Genomic DNA, 14050 nt, shown 5'->3' on the forward strand with positions numbered 1-14050 from the left:
ACCTGACTGACAAAGTGAAGTAAACCAAAAGATCCTCAAAAGCTTCACATCATGCCGAGATCCAAAGAACTTCATGAACAAATGAGAAAGAAAGTAATTGAGATCTATCAGTCTGGAAAAGGTTATAAAGCCATTTCTATAGCTTTGGGACTCCAGCGAACCACAGTGAGAGCCATTATCCACAAATGGTGAAAACATGGAACAGTGGTGAACCTTCACAGGAGTGGCCGGCCGACCAAAATCAAGAGCGCAGTAACGACTCAGAGATGTCACAAAAGACCCCACAACAACATCCAAAGAACTGCAGGCCTCACTTGCCTCAGTTAAGGTCAGTGTTCATGACTCCACCATAAGAAAGAGACTGGACAAAAATGGCCTTAATGGCAGAGTTCCAAGATGAAACCTGCTGCTGAGCAAAAAGAACATAAAGGCTTGTCTCAGATTTGCCAGAAAACATCTTGATGATCCCCAAGACGTTTGGGAAAATACTCTGTGGACTGACGAGACAAAAGTTTAACTTTTTGGAAGGTGTCTGTCCCATTACATCTGACGTAAAAGTAACACCAAATTTCAGAAAAAGAACATCATACCAACAGTAAAATATGGTGGTGGTAGTGTGATGGTCTGGGGCTGTTTTGCTGCTTCAGGACCTGGAAGACTTGCTGTGATAAATGGAACCATGAATTCTGTTGTCTACCAAAAAATCCTGAAGGACAATGTGTGGACTTCAAGCTGAAGCAAACTTGGGATCTGCAGCAGGACAATGATCCAAAACACACCAGCAAGTCTGCCTCTGAATGGCTGAAGGAAAAACAAAATGAAGACTATGGAGTGGCCTAGACAAAGTCCTGACCTGAATACTATTAAAGATGCTGTGGCATGACCTTAAAAAAATGCGGTTCATGCTCGACAACCCTCCAATGTGGCTGAATTACAACAATTCTGCAAAGATGACTGGACCAAAACCCCTCCACAGCAATGTAACAGACTCCTTGTAAGTTATCGCAAACGCTTGATTGCAGTTCTTGCTGCTAAGGGTGGCACAACCTGTTATTTAGGTTTAGGGGGCAAGCACTTTTTCACACCATGAAGGCTTGGATTTTTTTCTCTTAATAATAGAAAATGTGTGTTCATGTTGTGTTTGTGTTATCTTTTACTAATATTTTAATTTGTTTGATCTAAAACAGGGGGGGCACAATGGCTTAGTGGTTAGCATGTTCGCCTCACACCTCCAGGGTCGGGGTTCAATTCCTGCCTCCACCTTGTGTGTGTGGAGTTTGCATGTTCTCCCCGTGCCTCGGGGGTTTCCTCCGGGTACTCCGGTTTCCTCCCCCGGTCCAAAGACATGCATGGTAGGTTGATTGGCATCTCTGGAAAATTGTCCCTAGTGTGTGATTGCGTGAGTGAAGGAGTGTGTGAGTGTGTGTGCCCTGCGATGGATTGGCACTCCGTCCAGGGTGTATCCTGCCTTGATGCCCGATGATGCCTGAGATAGGCACAGGCTCCCCGTGACCCGAGGTAGTTCGGATAAGCGGTAGAAGATGAATGAATGAATGAATGAATGAATGAATGATCTAAAACATTTAAAGTGTGACAAATGTGCAAAAAAATAAAAAATCAGGAAGAGGGCAAACATTTTTCACACCTCTGTATTTGCCATGAAATATGCAAGATGGACTGGTTCTATTATATCAGAAACTCCTGATTTCCTTGTATTTTCACACACAACAGGATCTAGTATTATCTTAAGCTGAATGGTGCAAAAAAAAAATCCAGTGATCTGTAGTGCTGGAGACAGAAAGGTCATGTTACAGTCTACCCTAACACCAGCATCTGCAATATGTCAAAGTCTAAATGTTGAAGGTTGACAATACTAATGAGCAAATAATCAATTGATAAGTAAAGAAACACAATGGATATCAATCAAAGCCTTAAATAAAAGCGATATTTCTAAAACACAGCAACATAAGATGCCAGCTGAGGTTAGGGCAGAACTTTGTATAGGATACATATGATATACTATAATGTTATGCAAGTTATAGAGAGATCTGTTATGTCCACTGACAGATGATGCAGAACTGTACAAAAATGATAATGAAATTACAAGTTTAATAGTTTAATCATTGAAATAACACTTTAATCATGTAGTTACACTGATTGTTGTGGAGCATTCTCACTCTCAGTGAATCCAATGCAGAGTCAAGTAATCTCTTTAAATGGGACAAAAGAATAATGCTAATTGGGAAGTAGGCTTTAAACAAATCTTTTGAGTCCTGTTGAATCCATGGCTTCGCTCACTGTGAACGGGAGTGTGGGCGGGTGCAGTCTGCACAGTAAAAAAAAAAAAATCTCAGCATTTATCAGGCAGCATGTTCTCCCCGCCTGGAAGCACTGCATCTCTATAATGAACCTCATAACCAGCTGCCAAAGTGCTTCTCCAATTTTAAGCCTCCATTGATATGCAACTATCAGTTGTAGACAAGCTGTGCTGTTGAAGAAAGTTAGTCACCTTCTGATCAATCAGATTAGACATTTCAACAGTCCTGGTATATAATTGTTAATAATACATGCTGTATGAGCACAACATAGTGATAAGCAATAAATAAAAAAAAACAGATTATTGGTAAACAGTTTCAGTAGAGGTAACACCTGTATGCTCCCCCTTTCATAAAATCACTAGCTTTCAAATATGAAATAATATAGCAATATTCTTATTGGCTAGAATATAAAATATTGTAATAAAATATTAAAAAGAAAAAAACTGCTGAGGTCAAGTTAAACATTTTAATACAAATTAGCACATAATTACAAAGAAAAGGAAAGTCTTCTAACGTCAAGCAAAACTCAAGAATAATTCTCACCAAAAGAAATCATTTAGATCTTAATCAGTTTTTATCAAACGAAAAGTTAAGAAATGTTGCAACACACATTTCAAGCATTATCAGTTAGCTCTTACTGATAGAACTATCATCATTAACTATCATTTTACCAATAGCAAATTTCCCCAAATATCTACAATTATTTTGGTTAAAAACATATAATTTATGCCCCCAAATGCTCTTACACCAATAAAGACGAAATTAGTTAAAAACAAAAGTAAAAAAAAACACAAAACATATGAAATGATGATTAATCATGTCAGATCTTTTCCAATCTAAATCTCTATCTAATTATTAAAGTGAAAAACAAAGAGAAACATTCTAGGGCTAAAATCATCCAAATGATCCCAAAACATGTAGCAAGTGTTTTTATTAGCCTGAACAAAAAGATATTTTCGGGCATTATACTAAAATATAGGTTTAGTGCAAAAACTAGACTCTATGTCACCAAAAAAGCATGTTGATACTGTAAGATACGTCATGCTGTAAAAAAAATTACAGAAAAAAAAAAAATCTCAGCATTTATCAGGCAGCATTTATCTCCCTGCCTGGAAGCACTGCATCTCTATAATGAACCTCGTAACCAGCTGCCAAAGTGCTTCTCCAATTTTAAGCCTCCACTGATATGCAACTATCAGTTGTAGACAAGCTGTGCTGTTGAAGAAAGTTAGTCACCTTCTGATCAATCAGATTAGACAATTCAACAGTCCTGGTATATAATTGTTAATAATACATGCTGTATGAGCACAACATAGTGATAAGCAATAAATAAAAAATAAAAATCAGATTATTGGTAAACATTTTCAGTAGAGGTTTGTAAAAAAATTACAGATTGTATGCATCCAGATTTCACTCAAAGACACATTTCAGAAAGAGCTCATCCCCAAAAAGGCTTAAATATCAATACGTTTAGAAACTTGATCAATTGTTAGTAGGGGAGCGGCAGCAGGACATCAAGGATTCCATCAAGGTTATTACCAATTAAAAAATAACAATGGGTGAAAACAATACAAAGCCATGGTGGATGTGACCATGATTACCATTTAAAGACATCCAACTAGACAATAATATCACCCGGCCATTTGGAAGATATACAGTTCTTACTCTCAGTTTACATTTAAAGCGAAACCCCATTTAAACGACAAAGAGGAAAAATGGTATGAAATGTTTGAGCAGGATTTGTCCTGAGTTGTTCTTCTGGGCTCCAGTGAACCCAAAGAAATTCATATATTTTTTCACTGCTCTTCTTCATTAAGATCTTCGCCCTCATCGCTTTATTTTCTTAAAATGCCAAAGGGCTGCTTCTCTTTAGCCAGGATGGGATCTAATCAAGATAAGGAATCAAGGATAGCTCTGAATACTAATATGTTTTGGCACAAAACCTGCAGGTCTCTGTTAGAGAACTAAAAATGCTACTAAACATCCAGTAATTTAATGACACAATGTACAAAGCCAAGACAGCTTGTTCATTAGAGATAGATGTTAGAAGATGTTAGAGATAAATAGTCACTTATTTTTAAACTTTATTTATTTTTTTGTGTTTCTATATATCTGTAAAGCTGCTTTGAGACAATGTGAATTGTTAAAGTGCTACACAAATAAGCTGAATTGAATGGTATTACACACAAAAGTTGCTTTAACCAAGTTTGATTTTTATCAGTTTCTGTTTTTTTCCTAAAATTTAAATTGTTTATTTGTTCTTTACTTGAATTTTGTTGATTGGTACATTAAAGGTGGACAAAGATCTGGCATGATTTACCTTGCTTTCAAAAATCCACTGTATGTCTGAATTGTGTGTTGGTGTATAGACACATAAGGGGTGATATTCAGAGTTCACTCAAGCTCAGGTAGTTCAGCATTTAATACCAAAATACACAACAAAGATATGTGAGAGTAACACACACAGGGTGGAGTTCATGTATCACATAATATGGGTTTTAGCTCGAACGAGAAGTTCATTATCACATAATATGAGTTTTATTAACAAGGAGCTCCAAGCACCAAAAAAAGTTAGATTTTTTTGAGGTGTAAATACACTCAAAACATGGAATGCAAATTGAGGCCAATGTTGAATACATAAATCTGCCATTTTAGTTGGCTATTGGCTATTAATAAAATAGTTTAGAGTATAATCACTTTAGAGTATCAACTCCATGAAACTTTTTCTCATTGAGGATATAAGAGGAGATACACATGTGGAAAGGATTGTTGGCACCCTTCCATTAAAGAAAGAAAAACATTTAATGGTCACTGAAATAATTTGAAACTGACAAAAGTAATAATAAATGAAAATTTACTGAAAATTGCCTATTTGCTTGCTAATTGCTAATTGGTAAATTTTTGTTTAATGATACTTTTCTCAGTTTCAAATGATTTCAGTGACCATGGTGGGTTTTTCTTTCTTTAATGGAATGCTACCAACAATTTTGTCAACAATTTTAGCTTCTTGATTTTAGACATTGCTTTTCTCAAGGGCCGTGGTTATTTAATGGTTCCAATTATTAACAGTGCTTTTTTTTAAAAGTGATCTATAATCGTCGCATATGACCTACTACTGTAGGTCAGCTTGTTCTTCAGGTCATGGTCATACTCTCTTTCCAGAAGAGCACACTGAATTAAGAAAAACACTGATATCAATTCAACAACTCAAAATGCAAATTTCTAGACACTTGTAAAAGCCATCTCCAATCCCACCACTTCAGATAGGTTTACTCAAGAGAGGTCTGACAGCCTTTCCCTGTGTAAATACTAATAAACTCTTATTTTGCTTTAATCGCCAACTCTGAATACAGCCCATAATGTTTACATGTTCTGTGTTTTTGTTCATTTATCTTTGGTAACTGGTTACGGTCCCAGTGGATCCAAAATCTTTCCTCTCACGCTGGCATTTGGTATATTTTGCAATTGTTATGGTTGACTCTAACATGATATCATTACTAGAAAGTGATTTTGTCTCGTATTGGCTACGTGAAGTACTCTCAAGTCATGGCTGTTCTTCCATGTTCTGAGTGTGCATTTCAGGTAGAACAACATCCACTGTGAAACTTATCTTCTTTGACTGAAGAAGACTGTAAGTGTTATCAAATCGTACCACATCTGTAGAGAGACGCAAAAATTACACAGTCACAGATGGCTCTAAAAATAATATATTCCAAAAATCATAAAACATCAGGGGAAAACAGGTCATGAGTAATAAACTATTCTAATATAAACTCTTAAATTATTCACATATATGAAGACTCGTGGCAGTGGTGCGTCAAGTGGTTAAGGCTCTGGGCTGTTGATCGGAGGATAAGGGTTCAAGCCCCAGCACTGCCAAGCTGCCACTGTTGGCCCTTAACCCTCCCTGCTCCAGGTGCTGTATCATAGCTGACCCTGCTCTCTGACCCCAACCTCCAAAGTTGGGATAATGTGAAGAAAGAATTTCACTGTACTGTAATGTATATGTGACAAAATAAAGCCCTTTTCTATTCTAAAAAACAACAAGGAGGCAATAATCAATGATTTGGTGGTGTGATCTGTCCAGTATTGTTTTATTCCTTTTATACCATAGCAGCCTGCCAGTAATAACAATTTCATTTATTATTTATTTAAAGGTTTATAGTTCAATTTAATGTTGTAAAGAACATCCAGGAATTTTCCTATTAATTAATTTATAAAATCTACAGTCACAGCTTCTCTTTTGTACTCTCTTGAGAAATTAATAATTAATTAAGCAAAAAACGTCCTGTTACACAGAAACGTGAAGACTTTCCTGTGGAATTAACACCTGAAACCGCCTCCATTTTTTTATTAAATCTATAACTAGCCTTAGATTATGTGAAGATCCAAATTAACATACGATTTGAAATACTGATGGCCTGATTAAAAGATCTACTGTTTTAGAAAATTAATCAACACCTTCTGACCAACCAGATTTGAGAATTTGTGTTGTAGTATAAACATTTAAAGCAATTAAACTAATCACATACTCAGGCACACGTTCAAGAGATACGAGTGTACATAGCACAGCACACTGGTATTGCTTTGGTTGGGACCTCATTACTAATTGAACATTGACTAAAAATAATACAAAATTTGTACTTACAGATGCCTGGTTCTTCACACGTGTAGGATCCATCCTCGGGCACTAGATGTGCGTTATAACGTGTAGTTGGCAACACTTCCTGCATTTCTGTTATTTTCTGTTTCACTCCTGTTTTGGTCTTCATGTAGATGCCAAAACCAATATCACTACCATCACTAGCAAACTGCCATCTAGAATTAGCATAAATGTTTGAATAAATAATTCTTAAAGGTAAACATTCTGGAAAAGACACGAAAGAGAGAGAGTTCAAATAATTACCTTACTTACCTTAATAAGCAGTTAGGGACAAGGACTTCACACTCCAGTTGGTGGTCAGAACCACGGCTGATGGTGATGCACTTTTCATACTGTACATCAACAGAATCTTTTATGTAGTAGGACTTTGGCACTACACCACCATACTTAATCTGGAAGACAAATACAACTCAGTAGGAAGAAGATTTTGTTGAGTTTCTGGGCATGGATAGAATAAGCAACAACAAACAGATCAAAAAACAGCCCAATATTGCATAAAGCTTTCCAAATCTTCCTAAATTTTCCTTATACTTAATAAAATTCATTATTTTTACTTTTTCAAGACAATGCATGGCATGACAGTTCTATTACTACTTTCTTTTTTAATTTAACAGGCTACACACCTCTATTTTGCCTCTAGTTGACAGAATAGATTCATTAAAAGCTTTGTCCTTATCCCAAGAACACTGGGTGATGTGCAGAAATACATCCTTCGCACATTAGCGCTTGATTCTTATTTATCCTGGGAGTAATTTAACAGAACCATTTCAATTAATTGTTTTTGTTTGTTTGTTTGTTGCCCTGCGATGGGTTGGCACTCCGTCCAGGGTGTATCCTGCCTTGATGCCCGATGAAGCCTGAGATAGGCACAGGCTCCCCTTGACCCGAGGTAATTCGGATAAGCGGTAGAAAATGAGTGAGTGAGTGAGAGTGTTTGTTTGTTTGTTTTGGTGATCCCAGAGAACCCATAGAAAAAAATATTGTATGTTTATTACAGAAATTACTAGAATTTATTTTTTTTTAAATTATTGTGTACAGAAATAAGGAAATATATTTCGCGGTTATTTTAACTTAATACGTTTCCTTTTCTTTCTATTGACATAATAACAGATATACAAGGAAAACACCTGGAAAAAAGCTTAAGTATTAATACCTGTAATGCTTTACTATTTTTGAGTTGGGATGTACCAGTATAATGGCATGATATGTGTACTTTGATAAGGACATCTGAAATAATTATCAGGGTAATGTTAGACTGTAGGAATATAGAGAATGATAAGAAACTGCTGAAGGCAATGACACAATCTTTTTATAATGTATTATATGTAAGTCAAACCAAATGTCATCCTACCAGAACACATCAAATTTAAACTGCAAACTATAACACTGATCGTTTCTTATACTATTCTGTCTGGAGTACACACATTACTGTAGATCATTTCTGAAGAACATTTCTATACTCACCATAGTTTTACAGTAAGGGTTTCCATTTGGATCTGTCATTGTGCCTCCATAGATCACAGGTAGTTGATCTGGTGCTACATATTTCTGCAGCACTTCTTTCCAGTTGGCTGCAAAAGGATAAAATAAATACATTTAATAAATTTGATCTTATCATTATGTAATAGAGATTGCATTAGTTTTCTCTTGCATTCTAAAAATGAGATGAGAATATCGAATGCAGCAAAGCCTACAGCCGACGATGACGATCTTTCGGCGAGTCTCTTCGCACATGAATGGCTTGATTAAGTTGTAGGCAATAGGAAAGAGTTTAGGAGCTACAAGAAATAAGAAACAAAGAATCAACAGGTTACATACTCATCTCATTCAGAGAGATCATAATGTATAGATACATTTCTTATTAATTACCTTTGATTAGAAGAATTCTCTTCAGACCCTCGGGATAATTTTCCTCAAACATAGTCAGAATCTGCAAATGTGTAAATAAATCAAATCAAATTTTATTTGTCACATACACATAAAATTTGATTTGATTTAATTTGATTTATTTACACGTTTGCATAATCTGCAAACGTGTAAATAAATCTAATATAAAATGGAAAAATTGGAAATATTATCAATTATTTATACTCCATATATCATGTCTTACCTCTCCATAGGCTTCAACTGCAGGTTTCCAGATATGTTTAAGGCCAAGATCTTCACAATCATATATAAGAGTGATGGACTCCACTGCTTTCCCAAGCTGATAAAACATTTAAACATAAATATATTAATCTAAATGATTGTAATATATGAACACTGAACAATTAAACGAGAGAGTGCCTGAGGGTAAATACAGCACAAACAATTCCTACCCTCTCAGACTGGTTCATACACTCTGTCCGTAGAAGCTCACAGTCTCTAATTTTGGTCTTGATGTAGTCTTGCTTGGAGGCAGACATAAGAAGGCCTTTTGGATCAAGGGGGCCAATAATGTCATACCAGACCGGACTTCCCTCTCGATCATAACCGCACATTCCACCAGAGACATAGTTCTCGATTACCTTAACACATCAACCCATATAAGATGTACAAGAAAAATACACTTTATAAGGCAAAGGTGTTACTAATAAATTGTGATGACTGTGATCTGAATTTTTACCTCTGGTGGCTTCCAGTCGTTTAGGATTGAATCTACTTTCAAACGCTTGCGAAATTCCAAATGCTGGAAATCAACATATTGATAAACTCGATCAGTATGCCCACAGGTTGGTAAAAGTGATTAGTAGGTTTAACATTTTAAAACAGCTTTAAAAATAGTTCAACAATCAGCAAAATTTTTAACTGCTCTCAGAGAAAAGGTGATGGAATCGAGCTAACAATATTCTTGTGTCACTAAAATGGATTATATGGAGTTTTATAAATGGAGTTTTTATTTATTTATTTTTCGATTCATTATTCATTATTTATTTTTCGATAACAGTAGGTCCTGATACTGTATGTCTTATTCCTTACTTATGTATTTATGACATATGTGTTTGGTCAAAAGCCCTGAATAAAATTGGTTAGATAAATAAGATAAATAAGATAAATAAGGAATTATAAGAATCACCTTTCTAAGCATTGCTTCAGCCTTCAGGACGTTGAAGCTTCTGGCTACAAAAGACAAAAATACAAGTATTTCTACATGCATAAAATCCTGCAGATCCTGCAGAGGTCAAGTGCTTCACTTAACTGTTATATCAGTTGAATCATTACTGTTACATCACATTGTACATGTCAGAATGTGAACTAAATGACTTTCTAGCATGATTGTTGCTGGATAATTGTTTGATTATTCAGCGCAAGAAATGTTATTCAAAGGAAAAACAAAAATAGAGCAGCAACAAATATTTGTATCAGAATTTAGGGTGATATATGCTTACTATTAGCTTTCAATTTTTAATGCTAAATATTCTGGTTCTAATACTGAAACGTGATTGTCGTAAGTTGTTCATAGTAAAAAGTGCACATCTAAAAATCATGAACAATGAACAAGCAAATATTTTTTGCAGCGGACAAAAATTCAGGCAAAGGGAACTACAAATATTTGCATCCGATGCAACAGGAATTTTACCTTGAACTTGCGCATCTGCAATAAATGCAAGTCATTAGGACAAACATGGACAAAGTTTTAACTAGGCAGATATAAAAAGAAAAAATGATCTGAAGAAGCCACACAGAAGGTATATATTGCTGACAGCTGAACCAGGAAAAAAATTTTTTTTCCACCTTTAAGAAGTGAATAAAACAGATGTGTGTGTTAAAATAAGTTCATTTATAAATAATTAGAAACTAGAATGAATTACCAAACATTGACTTATGAATATTCTTTAATGCTGCATGTGAGAAAATAGATTTATCTTTCTGTACAAGGCCTGACACTGTATATATTATTTGAAATATAATTAAATGCAAACCTGTCTCATGTGCTTCATTGTTATAGCTTGTTGCTTATACAGTACGGTTGGATTTAAATAAAACACTTTGTTCTATTTAAATATTTGTGACATCATTTTTTAAATGATCAAAATGCTAAATGATAAATGAAAAAACTCTCAAATAGGAAACACTTTTCCAGTTACCTCGAAGCCAGCGAAGCAGGTAATGGTCACTTTGATTAGGCAGCTGGGCATATACATCCTCAATTCTTTCACGCAGCTAGACAAATTGACAACTTTTTATCAATGCATATAATAGATCTAGGTGCAGAATTTTCATTTGTAGTTTAAGGTGGATCACATGAACACGGTCATATTCACCTGTTCCAGAGCCGCAGCCTGGTTAGGACTGAGATCTCCAACACGGCCACTCATTTGCTGTGCGTAATTAAAAAACCTGCAACTAGCATGAATTGCTCTTTAATTGCTGTGCTTATATTTCTCTACCTGTTGTATTTATACAGTGTAGGTAAGAATTGCTCTTTGCCCTCTGGGAAAACATGAGTGGACATGGTTTTTGGAGAGAGAAACCACACAGTACCTTTGATCATTCTGAGTAATGTTTGCTTTAATGTCAGTTTAGAGTTCACTGATGAGGGGCACATGTAGGAAAAACACCGCTAATACGTGAGCAAAGGTTTACTACTGATCATATATGATATGAAATGTATATCATACATTAATCACTTTAATGTCCATTTTATTCATCTATAATGTTAATGTTTAGGGTTACTGAATGTTTGAGGACCATAAGTCATAACTAAAGCGTATCATTATATATGCAAAACAGTATTCAGCAGCGGAGAGTCGTTATAGATTCTAAAGTTACCTCTGAAGCAGTTATTGTTAATGAAGCTATTACTGATCAGGGGTTTAATGTACTATTTTGAACTAAAATGTGGATTAAACCAAAAGGGTATGTAGCATTAAATGAAGCTAGTCCATCCAGTCATATAGTTATATACATCAGCCATGCAGGGGAGGAGGATTCAAAGTTATTTATGATTGTAATCTAGGCATCACACAAAAACCTAGACATAAACTCAACATGCTTGAAGTTCTTTATATTAACTTAACATATGTAGCTACAGTCTACCAGTCTATCCATTAAACTAATTATTCATTTGTATTAATATTCAGCAGGGATTAATCAGAATGTAATAAGGACCCACTCATAATAGTGGTCACGCACCATCCATCTGATTCTAAGATTCAGATTAAATATAGAAAACATACATTTCTACAATCTGAAACTTTTTCAAACTGTCATCTCATCACGTTTAATTCATTAATGTCATTTAGACTTGATCTATACATGTGACTGCTTTAAAAAATACAGTAAAAGTAAAAGTATATATTGTAGTTCTTTATTTTTTTTTTAATAAATTAATTTACAAAATGCAAAAAGTGAGCAAACAGAAGAAAAATCTATATCAAATCAATATTTGGTGTGATCACCTTTTGGCTTCAAACTAGCATCTTGCACACTTTGTACAAAGTCAGGGATGTTGTAGGATCAGAGTCAAGTGGATGATTACCCAGTTATACCAAGCAGGTGCTAATGATTTTATATGTAGGTTGAAGTACAGTCATTAACTGCCACCTCAGAACTTTCAGATACCCAATAACAGAGCAATCAAAAATAAAACTGGGTCATCTGTCAAAAGACAACGGCACAATGTGATGCGATGTCCAGTGCTAATTAAAATAAAAATGTAGCTAACATAACACAAGGCTGTTATATTGAAAGTTATGAAAAAATTGCAATGAATTAACTAGCTGGCTACAATGATATCTCAATGATGCACAGAAAGAACTGACACCTTAGGATTTGCTCATTCATTCACCATTTTTTGTGTATAATAACATGAAGTCTATGAGAATCTAATCTTAAAGAATGAAAACACTTCATCAACAATGCACAGGTACACTTAGGAACACAGGTACACTTACTCATTTATGCAATTACCAAATCAGCCAATCATGCAGCAGCAGTACAATACATATGTGGGCAACAGCTTTAGCTTTAATAATCTCAACAACCATCAGCATGGGGAAAAAATGTGATCTTATTGAGTTTGACAGTGTCAAGATACTGTAGTTGGTGCCAGATGAGCTGGTATGAGTATTTCTCATATACCTGCTATACATTTTTTTGCATGTACAACAGCAAAAAAGCATCTCAGAATGTAGAACATGTCAAACCTTGAGGCAGATGAGATGCAAGAACAAAAGACCATGTTGAGTTATTCTTTGTTAGCCAAGAACAGAAAGGTAGGGTCAGAATTTGGTCCCAACACCATGGACCTATTACGCCTTGTGCCAACTAGTCTAGGCTAGTGGAGGTAATGGTTTGGGAAATGTTTTTTTTTTGACACACTTTGGGCCTGTTAATACCAACCATCTCTTAAATGCCACAACTTATTTAAGTATTGTTGCTGATTGTTGCAACTTATGTTATTATTGTTGCACAATTTACCCATGTTCTAATGGCCACTAGGTTGTATGAATAACCATATATTGTAAATGTGTTTTACCGGTATCCTCCATTCTGCAGTGTCATGTACTTTGAATGGAAGAAAACCCTTTGCCTTTGATTCTAATTGCTTCAAAACATGCAATAATGTATTAAAATATGGTGCAATGTACATTTTAAAAAAATTGTATGACAAGACGTTAAATGACAGCATACAAATGTCTGTTATTATTGGTAAAACACATGCAAGTCATAACATCCCTGGTAAAGAAATGGTTGATCTATTGTTTAGTTTGAAGTAGTATAGCATTTACCTACACAATTCTTTTCCATTTTCCGTGGCAAATCTGTTAATGGCACATATACTCAAGCTTTACAGATGTAGGATGTAAAGCTAATTAGATAAACTTGCTCATCTAGAGGACAATTTGAAATGAAAATCAGATTTTTCTTCTGCAACATGACATGACATATATTTGGATAGGGAGAACTTTTGGATTTCTTAGGCTTCTTAGAAGTCGGCGTAACAAAAATCAAGTCTAGATGTTAGCCTTCTGTCAATCGTAGAAAATTTCTTAGGGGATTTCTGGAGCTTTCTGGGGAACAACGTGTGTAACAAATATATGGTTGAGGTGTAATTAGATTTGAATTAATGTTTACTACCTAAAGA

The 14050-nt window shown here is 35.1% G+C and overlaps 1 protein-coding gene across 2 annotated transcripts; it reads right to left on the reverse strand.

The window, feature by feature from the left end:
- Nucleotides 1–4269: 4269 nt before the first annotated feature.
- Nucleotides 4270–11382, reverse strand: sec14l7 (SEC14-like lipid binding 7). Of its 2 annotated transcripts, XM_060896694.1 has the most exons (13): nt 11226–11382; nt 11049–11124; nt 10037–10080; nt 9587–9649; nt 9300–9488; nt 9092–9187; nt 8851–8911; nt 8676–8759; nt 8446–8552; nt 7234–7373; nt 6967–7136; nt 6108–6272; nt 5840–5975 (listed from the first exon to the last, which is right to left on the reverse strand). In XM_060896694.1, exons 1-12 carry the CDS (start codon nt 11277–11279, stop codon nt 6136–6138), a joined length of 1221 nt encoding a protein of 406 aa, XP_060752677.1. In that variant the 5' UTR covers nt 11280–11382; the 3' UTR covers nt 5840–5975; nt 6108–6135. The 2 variants fall into 2 exon arrangements, with proteins under 2 accessions (XP_060752678.1, XP_060752677.1); XM_060896695.1 differs by lacking the exon at nt 6108–6272 and having other exon boundaries at nt 4270–5975.
- Nucleotides 11383–14050: the final 2668 nt, after the last annotated feature.

Source organism: Tachysurus vachellii, chromosome 20 (genome assembly GCF_030014155.1).
Source record: "Tachysurus vachellii isolate PV-2020 chromosome 20, HZAU_Pvac_v1, whole genome shotgun sequence".
NCBI classification, from domain to species: Eukaryota; Metazoa; Chordata; class Actinopteri; order Siluriformes; family Bagridae; genus Tachysurus; species Tachysurus vachellii.